This window comes from Ochlerotatus camptorhynchus, unplaced genomic scaffold (assembly GCF_037179485.1).
Source record: "Ochlerotatus camptorhynchus isolate MF236.1 unplaced genomic scaffold, CSIRO-AGI_Acam_v1.1 ptg000428l, whole genome shotgun sequence".
Classification (NCBI taxonomy): Eukaryota; Metazoa; Arthropoda; class Insecta; order Diptera; family Culicidae; genus Ochlerotatus; species Ochlerotatus camptorhynchus.
The window spans coordinates 684475-707938 of record NW_027040914.1 but is presented as its reverse complement, the minus strand read 5'-3'; the positions used below and the strand labels follow the sequence as shown (position 1 = coordinate 707938).

Sequence of the window (23464 nt, the reverse complement as noted above, 5' to 3'; positions counted from 1 at the left end):
TATCAGAATTAATTCAGAGTTGTGTTCAGAATATGGACTCTGGAGGCTACGGGATGTTCCACCGGATAATCCGGAACATCAGTAAAAGTGGTCAATTCGTGAAACTGATCCTAGAGCTCCACGGTTTTTTATAAAGCACTCATAGACGTCTTATCACCATAAAATCGAAGTTTTGACCAGAAAATTTAAACTGGGGACCACAGGTTGGTCCACTAAAAGATCTAGAACATCCGTAAAAGCGGTCAATTCATGAAACTGATCCTAGAGCTCCGCAGTTTTTTCGAAACCACTCATAGACGTCTTATCACAATTAATTCGGAGTTTTGACCAAAAGATCACGGGATGGTTCACTTAAAGATCCGAAACGTCCATAAAAGTGGTCAATTCATGAAACTGATACTAAAGCTACGTGGTTTGTTCGAAACCACTCATAGACATCTTATCAGAACTGGAGACTACGGGATGGTTTACCGGAAGATCCGGAAACTCCGTAAAAGCGGTCAATTCATGAAACTGATCGTAGAGCTCCACGGTTTTTAGAAACCACTGATAGACGACTTATCAAAATAAAATCGGAGGAATGACCAGACAATTTATACTGGGGACCACGGGTAGGTCCACTAAAAGATCCGGAACATCCGTTACAAGTGGTTAACTCATGAAACATATCCTAGAGCTCCATGGTTTTTTTCGAAACCGTTCATAGTTCTAAAGAAACCAGAGTACTGATATTAGTTTTCTTGAACTACCCTCTTTAACGGATGTGCCGGATATTCCGGAGGACCATCCAATGGACCCTGGGGTCCATTTTCCAGTCACAACTCCGAGTTCATTCTGATGAGACGATCGTAACTCCCGAATTATTAATTAAAAGACGTCTATTTCGAAAAAATACGGAGTTCTTGGATCAGTTTCATGAATGCACCTCTTTTACGGATGATTCGGATCTTTCGGAAGACCATGCACTGCACAATAGTCCCAAAGCCGTATTTAGGAAGACAAAAATGTATGCGCCCAAACCGCCAGTTTCCGATCTTTTTATGTTAGCGAAGTTAGTGATTTGAGAATACAAACTTTTTTATTATTTGAGATAGACCAATGCAATGTTCTTAAAAGTTGTAGAACAATAAATTCGAAGCAACTTTGCCCAAGACATCAAATTTCTATCTCTTATGACTCATGAGTTATGATTATTTTAAACAAGCAGATTAGGGTGACCCATACAAAAAACAGATTTCTTTAACTACCTTTTCATAAGTTCATTTCTCGTAAGAACGTTGTTTTGGACACATTTGAAACTTATGATGACGCACATGTTTGCTGAAGTAACCAGGATGCTATCTTTTTTTATAAGAAAATTAATGGAGATTATCTTCGAAAAAATGGTTCTATTAAATTGTCAATCGCTCTAAATGGAGCAAACTAATTTTCAAACTTTTGATTCCATTTGAAAGATCGTATAGTTTTCATTATTGGTAAAAAAAACTGTGTGTTTAGTGCATTTAATTTAATTTAAAAAAGTCATAGCAAAAAACTAGCCATATCTTTTCAAATAAAGGAGATATCAACTTAGTTGCTTCAGCACAAATATGCGTCATAAAAAGTTCTAAAAGTATCTAGATCCAAGTTTTTACGAGAAATAAACGTATCAAAATATATTTAAAATGAGCCAAATTTCTAGGGGCCACCCTAACCTGCTACTTTAAAATAATCATAGCTCATGAACCATAACAGATAGAAATTTAATGTCTAAAGCAATGTTGCTTAAAATTGACTGTTCTACAACTTTTTTAAACATCGCATTGATCTATCTCAAATTGCAAAGTTTGTAATTCACCAATTTTATGGACCACCCTAATTTTCCTAACATGAAAAGATTGTCAAAAAATTACGAAGAAACTTTCCCCAAGACACCATATATCTAAAAGTGATGGTTTGGGCGCTAATGTTTTTGTCTTCCTAAATATGGCTTTGGGACCAGGTCCCCAGAGTCAATTTTCTGGTCTTAACTCCAAATTGATTCTGATAAGACGCCAATGAGTGGTTTCGAAAAAAGCGGACCTCTTAGCTCAGTTTCAAGAACTAAACAATTTTATGGATGTTCCGGATCTTCCTGGTGAACCATTTCGTGGTCCCAAGGGTCCATTTTCCGGTCACAACTTCCATTTTATTCTGATGAGACATCTATGAGCGATTTCGAAAAATCAGAAGAGCTCTTGGATCATTTTCGTAAATTTCTCTTTTTTATGTATGATTTGGACCCTCTGGAGGGCCATTTCGTGGACCCAAGGGTAAATTTTCCGACCGCAACTCCAAATTCATATGTATAAGATGTCAATGAATGGTTTAAAAAAAAAAAAAAAACAGTGGCCAAATTCCGGTCACAACGTCGAATTCATTCTGATAAGACGTACAGGATCAGTTTCCGGGTCTTCCGGAGGACCAGACTTCTGACTTTTCGGATGCAAAATTGTCCCAAATGGAGGGCATCTATCTTGTTAATAACATTTAATAAGACACCAGGAAGTCATCTCTTCAAATTACCCTACAATAAGTGTTGTCCCCAATTAGCTATAATCTTATATGCTAAGTGTATTCGTTAATGCCGGTTCCTATAGTGCGGTCCCTATTAACCGTACTACAGGAATCTTGACTGTACTAAAATATAAAAATAAAATGATTTTTATGCCATTCCTATTTTTTTTTTTGAAAGTATGCCGTTCGATTACCTATGGCTTTAAACGCATTACGTGATTCGAATCGAGTCGATGGGTTGTATCGTTATCGAGAAATTTAAATTACAAACGTACCGTGTACATTGCGACTCAGCGGCACCAACCGTGTAAAAAATTTGAAGATCACAGTATGGACAAAATTTAAAAAAAAATCCTCAGACACATAAGGGTTAAAGAAATCACATCAATCTCACAACAAGATTCTAAATTCACCCCGCCGAGTTCAGAAAAAAAAGGTTAAAATTAGGCAATGCTTCTTGAATGTAGCATTCCCACGATGAAATGCTAATCAATCTACACATCTTATGTTTAAAGCTGTTATGTAGAACAAACTATCGACTTCATTAGAGTAAGTAATAGAAGCATTGGACCAATTAGCACAGGAACTCGTGAGAATCGTAATTAGTAACACGTGCTGCAGCATTCGTGGAAAAAAAAGACAGACATCTTCGTTCTTACATAATACAGAAAACGTACACACAAATACGCCCTCCTAGCAATTATCCAACCGAGAAGTCGGTTCCAACCGATTTTATCTGGAAAACAAGTGCAACGATGCATCAGCTCTCCAACACACATGCACGTACACACGACCGACGGTTAGTTGGTGCTAGGACCACCAAACACAAACCGGGTGTAGTTATAGTATGATGCAACTTGCACCGCATCAAACCGCATCGTATCTACACTCATAGTACGAACTTCTATTGCCACTTTGTTTCTGCTGATGCTGTTGCTGCGTTTCTTCATTCACCTCTTTCGTCTTGCGATCTGTTGCTACATCTGCCTGCAGCAATCATGTAAGCATCGCCGGTTATCATCCTCAATCACTACTAAAACAACTATAACTACGACGTGTAAACACACTGTTTACCCTATACACACGCCTGCTGCATCTATGTGTACCTAGCTGCAACTGCTAATTAAAACAGGTTCTCTCACACAACGGCGGTGGTGTAAATGAGCTTCTGCTTTGCCACCTCTTCATGCACTAGCACACAACTTAAGATTAGCTCTAAAACAAATGCTTTGGTTCCGCGTTTCATTCTTCCTCCAGTTCCTCCTCGATCGACAGCGACGATCGCCTGAGGAGAACTTTCTTCGTCCGCAATCAGGAGATAATCGTCGGATATCGATTGATCATCGGTCCCCCTACTCCTCCGCCTCCTCCGGCATTGCTACCGTTGCTGCTACTTACGTACATTTCGTTTCCACTGGCGTTGGAGCCATTGGATGCTGCAATCGACGCCAGACCACCGGCGGCGGCGGCGGCTGCCGTCTGTATTAGCGGTGTCCCCACTCCATCCGGCCGGGGACAACCGATCGTGAGCTGTACCTGTAGTCCGGATTCCTTGATCAGGTTCACCACGTCTCCGTGGCTCATTCCGGTGATGTCGATCGAATTGACCGCCACGATACGGTCGCCGATTTTCAACTCACCGCACCGCTCGGCCGGGCTGCCCGGAATGAGGTCCCCTATCGAGGAACCGTGGTACTGACCGGAGGAGGAAATTATCACAAAACCGAAGCCTTCGTTTTCGTTGCGCGATACCAGCACGTTGTACGGGTAGCGAGGGTTCGGCGGAGGTGGTGGCGGTTTCGCTAGCTTTCGCCGCCGTAGGATCATCGTGACCTGGCCGCGGAGACCGGCTTCGCCCATCAGCTGCACTACCCGGTGGTGGGAGGCATTCTCCTGGAAGAAAATGGAATGGGTTAGAGGAGTCAGATTTTTGAACCTATAAGGTAATTAGAAATGCATGGGTGTTGTTCGATCAAGATCAAGGAGAATTCCAAAGGGGCTGTTCATTAACTACGTAGACAGTTCTTTGGGATTCTTGACTCCCCCTTTGTCTACGTAATTTATGAACAGCCCCAAAGCAGTTCTGAGTAACATTTCAATGTGATTTTGAGGAGATTGCTATGGGTATTTTGAAGAAAACTCTAATACCGAATTTGCTTTTGTTTCAGTTCCAACCTGGATCGGGTATCAAGATTGATCCTGCCAGTTTTCTGACAGAAGTCAGTTTGATATCCCAGCTGGAGGTTCGCACTGATAATAAGAAGCTCGAAAATAAAAATTAAGATGTTCGTAAATCCCTCTCTTGTAGATCGTCCGATTTTCTAAAAGGTGTTTGTCAAAATTGATTCCTTGTCTGTCATAAATAAGTTTGGTAGAATAGCAGGTTTATTTGTGAATTTTCCATCAGTCAAACTTAAGTAAAAGTTCACCAAATGAAAGTAAGTGAATTTTAAGAATAATTCCAAGTAAATTTTAAAGATAGGTAATTTTAAAGAAGTTCTGAGGATAAATTCAAAGGAAGTTTCAATGAAATTAAAAAAAAATCGACCGCGTTACGAAAAGAGGTTAGGTTTTGACCACTTATGACTCTGACAAAAGCGGATGGATTTTAATTCTGAACAAGCCAATCGATTGGAAATATTTCTACAAATCTGCTAAATTGGAAACTTTTATCAACTTCAACTATGTAAATCGTTGACTTCACGCAGAAGTAATACTAAACATATAGTCAAAGTACATAACTCTGGATGGGGGCATACCATCAATTGATCTAAAGGTACAGTAGCAGTACCTACCCCACACGTGTCCCCTCGAGAACGTAAAGTCGACGATGACAGGAGCACATACCGTGGTGGAGGTAACGATAACTGCAATTTCCAAACCTACGACTGGATGCCTTCCTTCAAATAACAACTGGAGTGCGGTAAAAATCGGTAGAACTGTTTCAAACACATCGTCGGTACTTGATCGGGTCGTCGATCGTCTCTTTTTGCCAGTGGTGGCGGGGGGGGGGACACCCCTCACCATCCCTCTCCAAAGGCTCAACTGTTGCAATGGTGATCAAATTTATCACCGATTGCCTGCAAAAAGCGCTTTCCCTAACACCGATTTCAAAATCGAATTCCATCCGGTATCGATGAACGGTGCTTATTAAATCACCGTGTGTGGTGGTATCCGGTCGGTCGTCATCAGCAGCAGCAGTGCTTTCGGCGTGTGGCGTTGAACATTGTTCTCCAGTACACAACGAAAAGCTGCCCGCAAGCAGCGAGCTGCAGCCCACATCAGCGTCCATTCACCGAAGAAGGACGAAGAAACCGCATCGCTACTGATAGGATTCCGTAGCACTTCGTGAGTTGTGTGTCGTGCATACAGCTCATCAGCCTCATCTGTGTTGAACACCTTAATAGCACAGCATTACTCAACCATCACGACAAAACGGTCCTTTTCAGGACCACAATAAATTTCCTAAAAAGTATTTTCTGGACATTTATCAAGGTCGTCAATCGGATGTCAATTCCCGAAAAAATTAAATCGTGACCTTGTAAATTAACCAGAAACACTTCGAATTATATCGCGAATATCTCACGATTGAAGGATATTTGCGAGGGGGACGACTCTATCTACGTTGCAGGAAAGATTGTGGCTAACTGCGTGCACGCTGAGTAGATAGAAAGAAGATTGATGATGATTCTGAAGATTCGCTGCAAAAAGATGATTCGCGATACAAGAAGATGCGAGAAACGAAAGAAGATTTTCCGAAGATTGATTCGCTAGTGTGAGACTTTTTGAGCATGTAGAGTTGAGATTTAGATGTGTCGCCCCCCTCGGATATTTGCAAGAAATTCCTTCAACCAGTTCGCTTATTTTATTATTTATTGAATAAACCAAAAATTGCATGCATTTTGGGCACGAATATGCGCAATTTTGTCATCAGAAAACGAAGCGTTTCCGTGATAGGAAAAAGTGGTTTCCCTAACACAGTCGCCGAACATTGATACCGAGCAGGTAATCCTATGTCAAATCTATGGTTGTTTCTTGGATACAACCTCTTACTAAATTGAACATCGGGTAGGGATTTTTTTAAATATTTGGTTTATTTTTTTTTTTTTGATTTATGCTTAAAATAAATATTTCTCTACAATTTTGTGTCAAACGTCATTTTGAGCAAACATGTAATTTTCACGCAAAATTTATTTGAAAAATTTCAAGAACACCATTTTGAAAAAATTGCAATATACACGGATGAGGACATAATTTGATCTGAATCGAGAAAAGACATAACAAAAAAATTCCCATTAACACACGTGTATCATCTTCGGTTGTACTTCGTGAAGCAGCTTGCAAACAATTTGCTCGATTTCTTCTACAGCCCCGAGTGAGCTGTGTCACACGAGCTGCTTGTCATGAATAAAGGAAGAAGATTATATCATTATTGCTTTCCACATCTCACATCTGACTTTTTGTCACTTTGTCATTTGGAGATATTTTTGATTCCTTGGGTGCGACACATCTAAATCTTAGGTTAGGATGGTTGAAAAATCTCACGCTGGCGAATCAATCTACAAAAAATCTTTTTCATCCCTTGCATCTAAATCCATCTACTCGCATCACTCTCTACCTTTTTGCAGGAAATCTTCATAATCTTCATCAATCTTCTGTCTATCTACTAAGCGTGCGTGCATCTCACAGCAGTAAATCAGAAACTTTCCTGCAAAAATAGAGTCGCTCCCCTCGAGCCCGAGTGACACTAGCCCAAATTCACCTAGCCAGAAAATAATATTTTAGGAGATTTTTCCATATTCTGCTTATAGTTGCAATATTTATTGTCTGGCGGATAGATTTCAGATCTATCAAAAAGTGGAACTGGTTCAATATAATGTAGAAAATAGAGAGAGTAAGGACAAGCCAATCCAAACAAGGCATAGGAATTGTCGTAGGAAACTGGAAAATTATCGTCAAACAACAACACCAATAATCCATTTACTCATGACTCTGTACTCTACTAGTCCTATGTTACCCATACTGTTCCCTGTGACAAAGTACGTAAGCTCACATTCTTGGTTCTGAGCTTAACATAACTTTATGCCTAAGAGAAGAGGTGACAAAACGGGGGCGAAAATGAACCACTTTTCTGTCAAACGTGAACCAGCTCCTGATTGGTCGATTTCATGTGCGTAAGATAGAGATAGAGATAGAAATAAAAGAGGAAGAAGCCAATTGTCACCTCTTCCTTTTAGCTTTATACCCCACAGCAAACGTCTTCGGTCATGTCCGAATGTATGGATTCTGTCTCTTTTCTTCCGTCAACGAATCAAATTTAAAATGTCATTTAAAACAGAGCATCACGACAAGAATCCATCCATACTAATACGCAATGATGGTATAATCAACAATCAATTCGAAACTAACGATTTTGAATTGGCTCACTACTTAACTAGCCAATTGGTCCCAAGTAAACGATTAACGTATCCCATTCTAGTCGAAATTCTAGTACTACGCAATGTTTGTTTTGATTCGTTATGAAAGTTTGACAGATGAAATGAGGGGTTAGTGGATTTTCCTATGTTTCGAGGGGTGAATCGATTAGCTTGGGACCGAAGAGAGTACCAGAGCTGAGCCAAAAAGTTGAGCACGTTATTTCGGGACCTTCTAGTCTTAGAGTTACCTCTATGGTATAATCATTAGCAAATTGATATTTTTCCGCTCTCATACTCTCTTCAATATCACGCGTTATATTGGAGCACAATATCATGCTTTACAACCCTCATTTGCTATTGCGGGACTATTCACGACGTGTAAAATTGAAGCTGAGAGTTGCATCGACGCAAAAATGATTCCGTTGCACCTCGTTTTTTTTAGAAAGAGAAGATATAATAATGCTATCTCTTTTTATCTTCACCGATGGCAGTCACGAAGCAACTGCTGCTAGCCGTTATGGAAGTCTCGGTTGCGTTCGGGTTTAAAGCAAAAATCATCAAACTCAATCTCACCACAGTTTGGTGAGATTTGCAGCTGGTGAGTTTTGTTAGCTTGATATTCTGAGCTGCAATATCACAGCTTGCAATATCAACCACAGTTGTTTGCATGTTGATTTTTGTCTACGAAAATCAAGCGTGATCTTTGGCATTGGTGAGATTTGATTTTTTTGATATTTTCCCAACACTGCTAATACTGACGCCAGATTTCAGAAAAAGTGGGAAATACCAGTGGCGTCCCGTAACCTCACTTTTTACCTGTGCACCAACTTTCAAAACCATATTCATACTCGAATCGGTTGAAAATACACTTCATCATCTAGTTTACTCGATATTTATCCACTGCAAGCAATATTTTGATAATTGTTTATGTTTTGAGAGTTGGAGCACAGGTAGATTGAGGTTAAGGAAACGCCACTGGGAAATACTGTTAAATTCCCATCAATATTGGTATTTCAGAAATTGGGATGACGCCTAAAGACGGTAAACCGATGCCCCACGCCATTTTAAAATCCAGATGGTGACTTCCGGTTTTATAAAAGTGCACGGTAAAAAAACATCATGTTCATGTAAAGTGATTTGTTGTTGAATTTGCACTACTTGCCAAACATTGCAAATCGATGTGCAAATCCCTTGGAAGAGATCACATCGAAGTACGATGAAATCAACAGCAAATCAATTCATCTTAGATTGTATTGCACATCGTTGTTGATGTGCTGTACTTTGAACTCGAAATGTCAAGCTACTGATATTAAAAATCTAATTCTTGGATTTCATGTTTGCTGAATATTGCCTTGTTCATATGCTATTCAGAATATGACCATAGAACATATATCATGTTACTACCCATATCACATGTGGCCAAGTGATATTAAACAACATTACAAGGCTTGTAGTAGAAGTAACATTAAGTAATGAATTTGATAAGTTTGACAATGTTTTGTAATAGAAGTTATATGAATAATACACTATTATTGAATACAGCAACAATTTCGTAATACTCGCGCTCTAGAATGCAAATTATTTCGGGTGGAAATGGAGAATTATCGCTTTCTTGCTCTTGATTAATTTGTTGTTGACTTGCCATCTTCGCGAGTAATGTTTGGCATGTGCGTTTTTGACATTTGCTTCCAAAAGCAAAACTAATCAAATTCAATGGATGAAAACAGTGGTTCCAATTCAAATGATAATCATTTTGATTTGAATGTGTTATACAGTACATATTTTTCAACGACAAACCACTTTGTTTCAAAAAGCAAATCACTTGAAAATCAATGCAAAATCACTTCGATTCATAGTGCCGTATGATAGACTGAGTCAAGTGCAAGAGCATTTGGATTAGATGTGACAACTTTTTACCCTGTGGGAAATACTGTCAAATACACACTAAGATTATTTTACCGAAATCTGTGAAATTTTACCGAAATCTCAACAGCTGAACGTTCGGTTAACAGTTCGGTGATTTTTCACAGTTCTGGAGAACTTCAAGATTAGGGCGGAATTGCTTTTGTAAACAAACCGGCCAATCACCGTTTTCTCGCGAATTAAAGCTCAATCTAAAAAACTAACACCACAGATAGAGGTGGAGGAATGATTCCTCCATCATTTACTATAGTTTGTTTGCAAGATTGAGCCTTTATTCGCGAGAAATCGGCGATTTACGTGTTTGTTTACAAAAGCAATTACGCCCAAATCTCAAAGTTCTCCGGAGTTTTCCTGTAATTTTTCAACGAATATTTGTGTAAAATCACTGGAAATCTGTGAAAAATCACCGAACGTTCAGCTGTTGAGATTTGTGAAAATTTTACAGAATTCAGTAAAATAATCTTAGTGTGTACCCTTCAATATGGATATTTTCAGAATCGGGATGACGTCTAAAGACCTTAATCGATGTTCAGCACATCTTGAAATCCAAGATGGCGGCTTCCGATTTCAGAAAAAATGGGATATACTGTTAAATACTCTTCAATATTATAGGCGCTATATCTACAGCCTGGCGGATAGAATTTCAATCTATCAAAAAGCGGAACCATTTCAATATATTGTAGAGCAACAGTAAAAGTACTATCATGTTTTATAAAGAAAACGTTGATTATTCTTTCCTCGTCAATCGAACGCAAATTACCAGCATCATTGGATAGGGGAAACTTTCCTCAACCCAAAGATGGTGTTAGTTTGCGTAGGCGAGCCTTGAGTCACGAAAAAACGGTTTCCGAAGCTTTGTCCACAATAGCACATGTGCTCTTTCCTGTTGTTGGTCGTGATTTGCTCGATTGGTTCCCGCAATTCTATCCGCCAGACTATGAATATAGCGACTATATTCAATATGGGTATTTTTAGAATCGGGTTCCGTATAGAGACCGAAAATTGATGTCCGACGCCATTTTGAAATCTAATATGGCAACTTCCGGTTCCAGAAAAAGTAGAAAACACTGTCGAATACCCTTAAATATGGGCATTTTCGAAATACGAATGACATATTTAGGCCGAAATCGATATCTGACGCCATTTTGAAATTCCGACATAGATTTTCGGAATGTACGCGTCGTACTTGTTCTTAAAATTTTCATATTGTAGGGTATTTCACAGGTTTACAGAATCTGAGAGCTGCCATTTTGGATTACAAAATGACGTCGGACATCGATTTTCGGCATCTACACTTCGTCGCCGTTCTGAAAATATCCATATTGTAGGGTATTTGACAGTTTTCCGATTCCGAGAGCCAGATTCTTGGATTCAAAACTGGCGTCGGACATCGGTAATCGGTATCTGCACGTCGTCCCCGTTCTAAAAATACCTATAATGTAGAGTATTTGACAGCTTTCTGAAACCAATGGCTGCCATCTTGGATTTCAAAATGGCGTCGGATATCGATTTTCGGCATCTTCACGTCGCCCCTGTTCCGAAAATACCCATCACTAGAAATCACTTAGGTAGGGGAAATGGCTATAATGTGGGCCTATGGATCTAAGATTGGGCCCATCGCTAAAAAATCTGCTATTTATCAATTGTATCTAGATGAACGCGTCATTGGGACGGTACTGATGGATGTTTTTGGTTGCTATTGAAAATTTAGTCGATTATGGGCCCAAATTAGGGACACTTAGGCCGACATTACATACATTTCCCCTACTTCCAAACACGACGTTCAGCACCAAGATTCAAGCTATTTCAATCTTGTTATGTCTCTTATGCAAAGCGACATGCATTTACTAGAAAACAACCAGCGGCAGCTTTGTCGCGACAAAATGCGAGAATTCATTTGAGTATTTGTATCTTATTCTTTTTAATTCGCTTGGATTTTTGGATTTTTCAGAGCATTCCAGATTTACTAGCCCATCTCTTATGTAGACCAACAATTGAAAAGGTACTAGCTACTTTTATTTTTTGATAGGGTTAACTACCCCATTTCTGGCCTATTAAGCACAACCTGCACTTAGTCTTTCATAATCTAGCGCAATTTAGCACCAAACGGAATGTTATTATTACTGATGGCTTCCAAATTTATTTACCTTTCCGTATGTACCGTAGGATTTGATAAAGAGAAACCAATCGTTGAGATATTGTCAAAAGTCTAACGCTGCTTCTTGATGCCAAACTCGACCTACGGATTCTAAACTCGGCCTAACGCATTGAAACGCCATTGAAACGCCAATGAATTCACTTCGGCCTATCGGATGAAGATAAAAATTGATTCGGTCGGAGCGCTTCTTTTGTTTCTCTGAATAATGGCTGCAAACTTTCATATCACGCGTTCCCATTGACTTCGTTCCGTAGCTTATAAACTAAAGTATCGTACCAAACGAACAATTGACTTGTTAACTCTGAAATGAAGGATTTATTTGAAGTTTTCTGCTCGATAGGCCCAAAATGGGCGATTAGGCCGAAGTAGTTCTCTACCCTAGTTCTTTACTCGACAACCGAACGCAAATTAACACCATCATCGGATAAGGGATACGTATCAAGCAGAGCCTTGAGTCACGAGAATAGGGTTTCCGAATTTTTGTTCGCAAAAGCTGATGTGCTCTTTTCTGTCGTTGATCGTGATATGCTCGATTGAAAGTTTGACCACAGACTAATAGATATAAAACTCGCAAGGTGTTCATCGAACAAGCATTTATTGGTGAATTGAAATGTTTTTTAGTTGGTAGTACCGCCACCTGTGGCGCGCATAGTCAATTCCCTTGCGTTTGCCGCACAGTATACTGAACAGATGGTGGTAGTGTTTTAGCGACGATGATTTATATTGAAAAATACTCAATTTTTTATGTCTGTTTATCTGTGGTTTGACTATATATCAGAACCTAAATAATATTTTAGAGAAGATTATTCCTTATTTTATACTTGAGCAGTACTTTCTATAACTTTGAAATATTTCTGAATTCTTTGAATGTATGAGGGGCTGTTCATAAACTACGTAGATTGTTTAGGGGGGAGGTGGTTGACAACTATCCACAGCCCATACAAATTTTAAATTTTTTTAAACAATTATCTACGCAGTGGGAGTGGGAGAAATGTTATAAAACCTTGGCCTTTCGGCCGAGTATATGAAACCTTAGAGATTAAATTTAGGAATTTAACTTGAACCCCATCACACTTACCACATTGACTCCGTTGATGTTCAGGATCTCATCGCCGGAAGCGATCCGTGAGTCCTTATCCGCCGCTCCACCGGGCACGATATGTCCGACGGTCACCTGCGAGCCTTCCTCGGTTCCACCGACGATCCGGAAGCCAAACCCTAGCGCTTGCCGTTCCAGGGTCACCTCCGTCAGGGTGTAGTCCTCCATCGGAACCGGTGCCATGAACGGAGCTCCTCCACCGTACATCTGCGGCGAATGTTGACCGGCAGGCACCCGCCAGCTGGCCGGCTGAGTGGGATAGAAATGCTGATCGAATTGCGACGGACCTTGCTGCGACTGCTGCTGATGCTGTGGTGGCAGAGGTACGGGTGCTTTGTGGTGGTGATAGACGTTATCATATTGGGGTTGTTGGTGCTGCTGGTGGAGGGATCGTTTCCGATCCATCAGATATTCGTTTAGCCGCTTTCCGATGTTGTCGCTCATTTGGGGTGGAAGTTGGTACGGCAGCTGCTGTTGTTGCTGCTGCAGATGGCTTGGGTTGTTCCCGTAGGAGCGGTTCAGCGTTTGCTGCTGATACATCTGTTGATGTTGATGTTGTTGTTGTTGCTGTTGCTGTTGCTGATGCTGCTGTTGCATTAGTAGCTGTTGTTGTTGACGTTGATAGTCCTGACAGTCGTAACAGAAGCAACTCTCATGGTGATACGTTGGCTGCAATTGTACGGGATTTTGTCCATAGCCTGCATGGTTCGTCGAAAGAGGTGGCACTGGAGGAGGAGGAACTAGGGGAGGTGAATACAGCTGGTTGTAGCCGTGGTTGTTGTAGTTTGGCTGGTGCTGGAGATGCCCTCCGGAGGCATACTGAGGTTGGTGGTTGTGGTAAATTGTGTCCGTAGTACTGTTGTTCGAACTGCTGATGGTCAGTTCGCCAAGCCTATCGGCAAGATTCGAATGCTTCCCTGGGTGGAATTGCTCTTCATTGTGGAACGAACCGATGTCGTTAGCTATGGAATCATTATCATGGGAGCTACTGTTGGATTTGAGGTTCAAATTTAGATCCATCTTAGCATCTCCCGTATTCTTGTTGACATCCAACTCGATTTCATCGGTATTCAAGTCGGATAATGGCAAAGAAGGAGTTTTGGCTCTAGCCCGGGTATCGACCAAGGGAGTTTTTGGCCTCGTTGGAAGAATTTCCTTAGCCTGAGTACTATAGAGCTCAGCGGTCGGAGTCTTACTCCTGAACAAACTGTTTCCCCCGATACCGTAGCCATCCTTCTTGAGTAGACCACCTCCAAACTTGGCCATCTCGATGCTCTTCCGAAGTTTATTCGTCATCTTACTACTACCGACCAACAGAGCCGACGGTCCCCTTTGCACTTTCAGTGTTGTTTCAATGTTCTTCGGACAATCCTTCAACACTTGCACCACTTCATTGTGGGACATATCCTTCACCGGAATGGAATTGATACTTAACAAAACATCTCCTTCCTGTAGGTTTTTACAACACTGTCGATCCAATATTTTCTTCACCTTCTGACCGTACGAACTATCGGTTATCGTAAATCCAAACCCGTTATCACTTTTCACTATGTTTATATGCAAAATTTCCGGAATTTCGAAACTATTATCTTTGCTCTTGTAGTGCTGCTGGTATGGATGCGTATCAGTAAAGTATACATCCCCTCCATTCGCTGTGGCACTTCCGGACTGTATTTTCGCGAGGGGATTCTTATGCTGAACGTCACCGGAATCCATGAAACCGCCCGTCTCAAGAAATTTGAGATCCGACTCCGTCATCGCACCATTGTTCAACCCATCAACGGCGATCGTCGTCACTACCTCCGTATTCGGATCGTTCGGATCAAACGGCAACGGATATCCTCGGCATACGTCCAGGTGTACTTCCTCACTGGGCATGATCGATTGAAATATGTTCACCATCTCGTGATGCGTAAATCCTAGTACGCAAATGTCATTCACATACACCAAAACGTCACCCGTCTTGAGCTTCCCATCCATCCATGCCGGACCGTTCGGTACAATCGACTTGATCTGGAGAAACTCTTCCACATTATCATCTCCACCGACAATCGTAAAGCCCAGCCCTCGTGTAGACTTGACCAGCGTCGTCATGAGCCGATCCCCTCGCAAATTAGCCGGATTTTTAGTGAAATGATTCACCCGTCCACCGATTCCGTTTCCGGCTTCGTCATGACCACTTCCTCCACCACCACCGCCAATACTGCCGTTCATCCCATTCGAACTGAGCCCACCTACGGACATTGCCGAGCTTCGTTCGGTCATACGTTTCGCCTGCAGAACCGGATTTTCGTACTGTGTTTTACGATTCACGTGATCGATGTAGTACGTGCCGTAGTGAGGGTCGCAGATCTTTTCCCATCCATATGGCAGCTCATCGTCCTGGCAGTCTTCGAGGGATTTCTTCTGAAATTTAGACAAACGAGGATCCAGCCAGTGTGAGGTGCCAGTGTTGTGACTGCAATGAGGAAAAAAAGAGAGACAGGAATTAGTTGGAATAATTAAGGCTTAACATAAACTGTGGACTGTTAATCCAAAAATACTTAAGATCACACTCAGAGATAAATCCATTCAAAAAAGTTTTTTTTTTCAGGTCACGTGACACGATGTAATAGAATCATTTGCAGCCACGTGAATCATTTAAGAAAAAGGAAAAGACTTAAGATGAATCCTACTTGATAGAAATAGCCACGAAATGCTACCAATCGTCAACATCCTCCGAATAACCCCTGCACCAAATCACCGCTCAGGGCCGGCAGTGAACAGTCAAAACCGATCAAATCAAACCTTAGTTCTAACCACATCCACAACTCGGTTCGATGAGTTCTAGCCATCGAAGCTGGAACATGAACCCAATCCTTGTGTCTTACTATGAGGATTGCGTTTGAAATATTTGTTTTTTAAATATGTATGAATAAATAGATGACAACTTACGCCCTGTTGATAGTGACAAGACTCGGATCTCTAATCGCCTCTGCCCAGGATGAGCTTGAAACAAGGAGGGAAACAAACAAAAAATGGGTTAGAAACATGGGGGATTTACGAATGTAGGGAAGGAATTTCAGGTAGGTATGGTATAACTAAATCATCGAAGTTGTGGGTGTTCAAATTATATCTGGCTGACGCTAGTTACAAAGACTAAACAAAACATCCAGCATGTTTTTAACATTTTTTTTTTAATGTTGGCCTATGGATCTAAGATTGGGCCCATCGCTAAAAATCTGCTATTAATCAATTTTATCTAGTTGAAAGCGTCATTAGTAATGGATATTTTTGGTCGCTATTGAAAATTTAGTCGATTGCTGAATTTATGTATGGGCCCAAATTAGGGGCATTTAGGCCGACATTACATCCATTTTCCCTAATTGTTATTTATTTGAAAGAAGGTATTCAAAATATTGAATTCGAGTTATTACAGCAATCTCTTGAATGAACATATCGTATAAAGAACGAGAGCGGCGTATCGTAACCTCACTGTTTACCTGTGGTGCACTAATAGCGAATTTGTTTATTATCTAGGTTGGAACCAGTTCCAACCCGTGTGAACCCGAGTTTATTGTCAGTACGAACCTCAACCCGAACCAGGTCACAAAAACAAGCGTTAACATTGACGTTTGACAGGCAACAAGCAGACCCAATCTTGATACCCGGTCCAGGTTGGAACTGAATCAAAAACAAATTCGCTATAACTTTGAAACCCCGATAAAGCCACATTTCCAGAGCGAATTGTGATTAGGGCGAAATTGGCAAAATGTGAACAAATTTATGATCGTAAACTTGATCGATTTTTAGTTGTGTTGAGCGTTTGTGAATTTTCGTTTTAAAATTCGTCTTTTTTTATAATTTCGCCCTTAAATGTGTAACGCTAAGAATACGCGCTCATTAAATCAGCTCAAACATGTTCGACAACAACAATATCGCCCAATAAGTGCTATGCGCATTGTTTTGAATTTCTTCAAATTGTTGCCCTTAACTTTTCACCGTGTTTACGTTGCACTTAAAGATGAGCCTTGTACTATTTTCGCTTTTGTTCGTAAAAACAACTTTAGCTTCACCCGTTCATTGAAATGTTTCAAAATTGCGCCCTGTACTATCGTAAACAAAGGAAAGAGCGTGACCCATTTTTAAGTTTGTTTAGAATTAAATTTTATCTTTAGCTTCGCAAGGATTTTTCGATAGTGAAAAATTCAATAAAATTTGTTTGTGCACGCTATTTCAAAACTACCCAAATTTGGGTAGAATCCACCCAGATCTGTCAAAACTGAACCTACCCAAAAATGGGTAAACTATGTTGGGAGTGACAAGTTGACAAATTAACAACGTCGATCGGATTCATGTCGATGTTGTTCATTTGTCAACTTGTAACTCCCAACACAGTTTACCCATTTTTGGGTAGGTTCAGTTTTGACCGATCTGGGTTGATTCTACCCAAATTTGGGTAGTTTTGAAATAGCGTGTGGGTAATTTTTAGTTGATCTTTGCCTGCGATTGCTGTTAAAAGTCCATTTCTCGATTAACATTTCAAAAGGTCCCATCTGCTTTGATCGATTTTCTTTTTCTTCAATAACTCAGCTGCAAAAACATCTCTTGATGTGTGCTGGATGGTTGATGGGAACTCCTTTATCGAACTGTAGCCAAAATTACGCGACATCTGTTTGTGTAGCCGTGGTTATCAACAGAGAAAGTCGATGGAGAAAATCGTTCAAAGCAGATAAGACTATTTGAAATGTTCACCTAGATTTGTTTACATTCTGCTAGTTTCTCCCTAATCACTATTTGCTCCGGATTTAAACTTGAATCGGTTGCGAAATGTACATAATTTGGTATTCAGGTAGAATGAGGTTAAGGTGTTTCGCTGTGAGATCCTTATTCTCGCAACCACTTCGAAACTTTAAGTGAACAAATATCAGCTTCTACGATACCTACCACAATGAAACTGTTACTCCACGTTTGCTGTACTGCAGCATACATGAAGTAGCAATTTCAGGTGAAATTGGGCATTAATTTCCGAGATGTGTGTAATTGAAAATTCGAAGTGGATGTGAATGTATAGCCTACGTAGTGGCCATTTGTGGACTCTAAAAGGAATCACCTTAAGGCGACGCCTTGTTACGAAGTAAGTAACATATAGGGGAAAGTGGGGCAGGACTAGCCACATCTGCAACTTGAAATTCGAATAAATTTACGTTAATTATAATCAGTGGCGTCCCGCAACCTCACTTTTTACCTGTGCATCAACTTTCAAAACTAGATGTAATGCTATATTCATCACTCGAATTTGTTGAAAAATACACTTAATCTTCTAGTTAACTCGATATCTATCCATTGCAAGCAATATTTTGATAATCGTTTATGTTTTGAGAGTTGGTGCACAGGTAGATTGAGGTTAAGGAAACGCCACTGATTATGATGAAGGTGCAGTGATGGGGCCTCCCTTAGCTCAGTCGGTAAAGGCGCAGCTACAAAGCAAGATCATGCTGGAGGTGGCTGGGTTCGATTCCCGGGCCGGTCTAGGAATTTTTCGGGTTGGAAAATGTCTCGACTTCCCTGGGCATAGCAGTATGATTGGACTTGCCACACAATTATACCAATGCAAAAATGGTACAGGCATCGAAAGCTCTCGATTAATAACTGTGGAAGTGCATCTAGAACACTAAGTTGAGAGCACGCAATAAGCTAATATGCGATAAGCAATAAGCTTGAAATGCGAAGAAGAAGAAGAAGAAGAAGAAGAAGAAGAAGAAGAAGAAGAAGAAGAAGAAGCAGTGATGGTTTCAATTTGCTCAAGCGTTCCCAGATATACCGATTTATCGGTATTTATACCGATTATCGAACTTGATACCGATATCAGGGCTGGTAGTAGGTAGAGAGGGTGTAGTATATAAGAGAGGAGCGAACTGGCTGATTTTGAGCCAAACGAGCTGTCAAAGCCAGAGCCAATCGAGGAGCGCCTATCTTGATTGTATTGGCAGTGTTGCTAGAAATCCCCTAGGCATATGTTGTCAAAGAATAGTTTGTTTTGAATCCACTTCTCTCTTATACTAGATCCTATCAAGTAGTAGATACGTGATATAATAGTAGTGACGAAAATAACAAAAATAGTGACTAAATAGTGACTATAACAAAATAAAACAGTGACCACTAGTGACATTTATTGATCAAAAAGATATGGTTCCAATCGTTCGTTGATTGCGACCCACTTCGAGAAATTTTATAAACTCACAACTAGTGATGTACCGAATATTCGGCCACAATAGTATTCGGCCAAATACCAAGTTTTGCAGCATCAAAATATTACTGGCCACTTGTTCGGAGAAAAATGGCAAAATATCAGTTAGCATATCGGCCATATAGGGTTACGGGATGTAATGTCAGTCTAGCCCATCCCTTCGGCCAATCAAGCAAATAACTAATTTATTCAGCAATAATGCACAATAGTAATGAAAAACTAACATCGCATCTGCTGTAAAATTTTAATCCGTAAATGAATTGCTTATTTTTGGGACAAATTTAGTACATTTATTGCTCTTTTCTAAAGTAAAAGTTGAGTGAAATTTTCATATTTTTCGATTTCTAGCCGCCATGATCTTGCCGTATTATTCCACTAACGAAAATCTACACTGCGGTGGTTATCAAAAAACCTGATAATTTCATGAATTGAAAGGACTTGCCCTTTTGTAACATTGTAGCCTAATAAATCAATATCACAGTTTTCACATGTATTGTAAATTCATAAGATTCAACGCAATTTGCGCTTTAAAACTATGGTTCGGCCCATTAATGACGTCATTTTGAGACGTGTTTTTAATTATGGCCTACGAAATTTATATGATGACTTTACTGCCCATAATCCCATCTTTGCTTGATTTCCTATCCATATGGGACTGATATACGATTATGGGTAGTTTATATTGATATTGGTGAAAACATTTGGGTAGACGACGAGGCTGCAACTCTTTACTCATGTAGGAAAATGCCATAATTAAATGTCAGTTTCGAGCGTTTCGAGAAAAGTCCCGAAGGCAAAACGGGTCGAAACGGTACGGTAATTCGCGTCTACAATCTAGTTCCAATCACCGACGGACATCGATTGCCGTCCATTGTCAGCAATCGAATGTGCAGGAAGGCAGCTTCCACACCTGCGTAGGATATCGCACCCATTCAAACCACATGGGCCGGGACCAACGGCTTTACTTCCCTTCCGAAGGAAAACGTGGCCAGAGATTTTTATGTCTCAGAAAAATCCCTCCGACCTGAGCTGGGATTGAAGCCACACGGAGAAAAAATACTACCCAAAATTTGAGTTCTTTTTACTTAATATTGACTTCAGCTTCTTACTTGCACTCGTTATTGTTGTCAAAAAAGGAACGAGAATTCGACCCAATAGTTCAGCCCAATATGTTACTTTTGAGTAAATTGCATATTCTCAAATTTACGTGAATTAAACTCAACTTTGGGTAGAATACACTTAAGAGTAGGTAATTTTTTTGCTGGTGTTAAATGGAAACTACTATATGCGATTTAAAGCCAGCGCCGGTGGTGTAGTGGGAAGCGTGACTGCTTTCTAACACCTCGATGGGTATGGGTTCAATCCCAGCCGAGGTCGGTGGGATTTTTCTGAGGCATAAAAATCTCTGGTCACGTCTTCCTTCGGAAGGGAAGTAAAGCCGTTGGTCCCGGCCCATGTATGTTGAATGGGTGCAATATCCTACGCAGGTGTGGAAGCTGCCTTCCTTGCACATTCGATTGCCGTCAATGGATGGCAATCGATGTCCGTCGGTGATTGGCACTAGATTGCGGAACAGAGACCGACGTTAAATAAAGGAAAGGAAAAATATGCGATTTACTCAAATTTGGGTTATTGGGCTGAACCCAGGAATTGAGGGAAAAGTACTTAAATTTGGGTAGTTTTTCATCTCCGTGCAGACCCAATGGGGTGAGAAAGCAGTCACGCTTACCACTACACCACCGCCGCCGGCCTCTGTGACTCTTTACTCCTATGTGGGAAACCCGATAAGCAAACGTCATTGGATGCGTGAAACATGGCGACTTTTTTTCTTATTCAGTCGCTCTACCGAAAAATTTCATAGCCAAGTGTCAATCCTTGCGGGTAAATGCCATGTCCGTAGGTGAACTAGTTTTCCAAAAGGGTGTATACCAGTTCACGAAAAAACAAAACTACCCAACAGTTGAGTTATTTTATATTAGTATTTAGAAATGTATCTCAAGTTAAGAAATACAAAACAGTCAGTGAGTAAATAACTCTGCCATTTATAGCTAACACGAATGTTTACATTCGCCATGTATGCATGCATGCAGCTGATCGAATTTTCCATCCGGAGCTGGAAGTGGTTCCTAAATTGATTGAAATTTTGGTATTTGCTTCAAGCTAACTAAGAATTGCAATGCACTGTAGGAAGTGATGCAATGTTTTGCGTTGCGTTGCGTTTGTAACAGAGTAATTCGTTTATTGCATACTGGCAACTGTCATGTATTTATTTATTTATTAGTCGTCAATCAAATGTAAACCAGCATGTATCTACTTAAATACCCCGTATCTACGTAATACCCCAAGCCCTTCCAAAACAAAACAATTCCTATCATACATCTCCTACCCAACTATCCAACTCCGTAGCATCTATGGGGGCGTCGGTGAGTCGCTGGCCTCCCGTTAAGTAGATGTTACATCAACAATATCCTTCATTTCCCCGTAACGGAGAAGATGGGCGTGGCTGGCAATAATAACTGTCATGCTTTTCCTGTTCTGAACTTAGATTGGAGAACTATTCACTCCCAAATAGTTTTCCTTAAGCAATCAGAATAAGAGCTTTATACCCCATACAGACTATGGCTTATATCATGTAATATAGGCTGTCTTGCAATGAGCACTCATATATATAGTTTTCACTGGAATTCCAATGTATGAGTGCTCGTTGCAAGACAGCCTATATTACATGATATAAGCCCTAGTCTGTATGGGGTATAAAGCTCTTATTCTGATTGCTTAAGGAAAACTATTTGGGAGTGAATAGTTCTCCAATCTAAGTTCAGAACAGGAAAAGCATGACAGTTATTATTGCCAGCCACGCCCATCTTCTCCGTTACGGGGAAATGAAGGATATTGTTGATGTAACATCTACTTAACGGGAGGCCAGCGACTCACCGACGCCCCCATAGATGCTACGGAGTTGGATAGTTGGGTAGGAGATGTATGATAGAAATTGTTTTGTTTTGAAGGAGCTTGGGAATAAACCCACGATCTTCTACTCCGTAAGCAAAAGCGGTAGCCGCCAAGCCAGCCGAACTCCTCAATGTAATTTCCAATCCTGTTTAAAATCAAATGTACACAAACAAAAAGGAAGGGTCTCACTCGAATGATTTAAACTATGCGTGATAAAACATTTGAAAGAATATGCACTTTGAGAAGGGCACTTGGCCAGCTCTGAGGACTACTCCAACGACGTTCGATAGCCGTGAACATAATGCGCACTCGCGACGATTGGGAATATAGTCGGAAGTGATGCAATGTTTTGCTAATTAATTGAAATATGATCCGGTTCATAGGTTTTGGGGACAAACACCATTTCACGAGACGTTTCTGATGAACTGATTTTTTCAAGTCATTAATAAACTTTTACAGTTATACCTACTCGGTAAGAGTATTAACAACAATATTAACAGTTATGTCTGGCAAACTGGTTGCTGTCATTGTGTAAAATGAACTATATTTCATAATTATAATTCATTATGCGTCTCTAGTAATCATACCCGGTGGAAGTATGTTAGAGAGTGTCGCAATATGTTACTGCTGTTCAAAAGAGGATGCTTGCCCGGTAGGTTCTGAAGGACAGAGTGATTAACCTTCTGTTGAAACATACCAATCCATTTCCCTATCATCATTGACACTCACTGGATAACAGTAACAGTGATGTTTACTCCAAAAATGAATATTAATCGAAAGGAAAGATATTTTCAACAAAATTTTATACTGATTTAGAATGAATCAGTATCTTTTAGAAATTTTATTTAACTTCAAATTTGCCGCCAAATTTGACTTATATTTTAGGTTCCGTTCACTCAAATTTGCAAAGGCGCGGGTCACTTAAAGACTGCGAAAGATTTTCCTCGGTTTTCCAGGAAAAACGCTTTGAACATGAGAAGAGTCGAGAGATGTTTCACTCAGTCTATTAGTATACTCGTAGACTGAGTGAAATTTTCGTCGATTTTCTTCATATTCGAACAGATTTCTAGACTAACATTTGAAAAGGGCGTAACTCAAAAATGTTAACAAACCATATTTTGCCACATATAGAGAGAACAGTTCACAAACTA

General features: G+C 40.3%; 1 protein-coding gene across 4 annotated transcripts in view; it reads right to left on the bottom strand.

The window, feature by feature from the left end:
- Window positions 1-1506: 1506 nt before the first annotated feature.
- Magi (magi) overlaps window positions 1507-23464 on the bottom strand; it is a 61307-nt gene continuing 39349 nt past the window's right edge. For 3 of the 4 annotated variants that reach the window (XM_065234032.1, XM_065234034.1, XM_065234033.1), the window contains exons 3-5: window positions 16067-16120; window positions 13112-15590; window positions 1507-4428 (exon numbers count right to left, since the gene is read on the bottom strand). In XM_065234032.1, coding sequence (XP_065090104.1) covers window positions 3847-4428; window positions 13112-15590; window positions 16067-16120 — 3115 coding nt within the window. In that variant the 3' untranslated portion in view covers window positions 1507-3846. The remainder of the gene's footprint in view (window positions 4429-13111; window positions 15591-16066; window positions 16121-23464) is intronic. The other variant, XM_065234035.1, reaches the window with a different exon arrangement.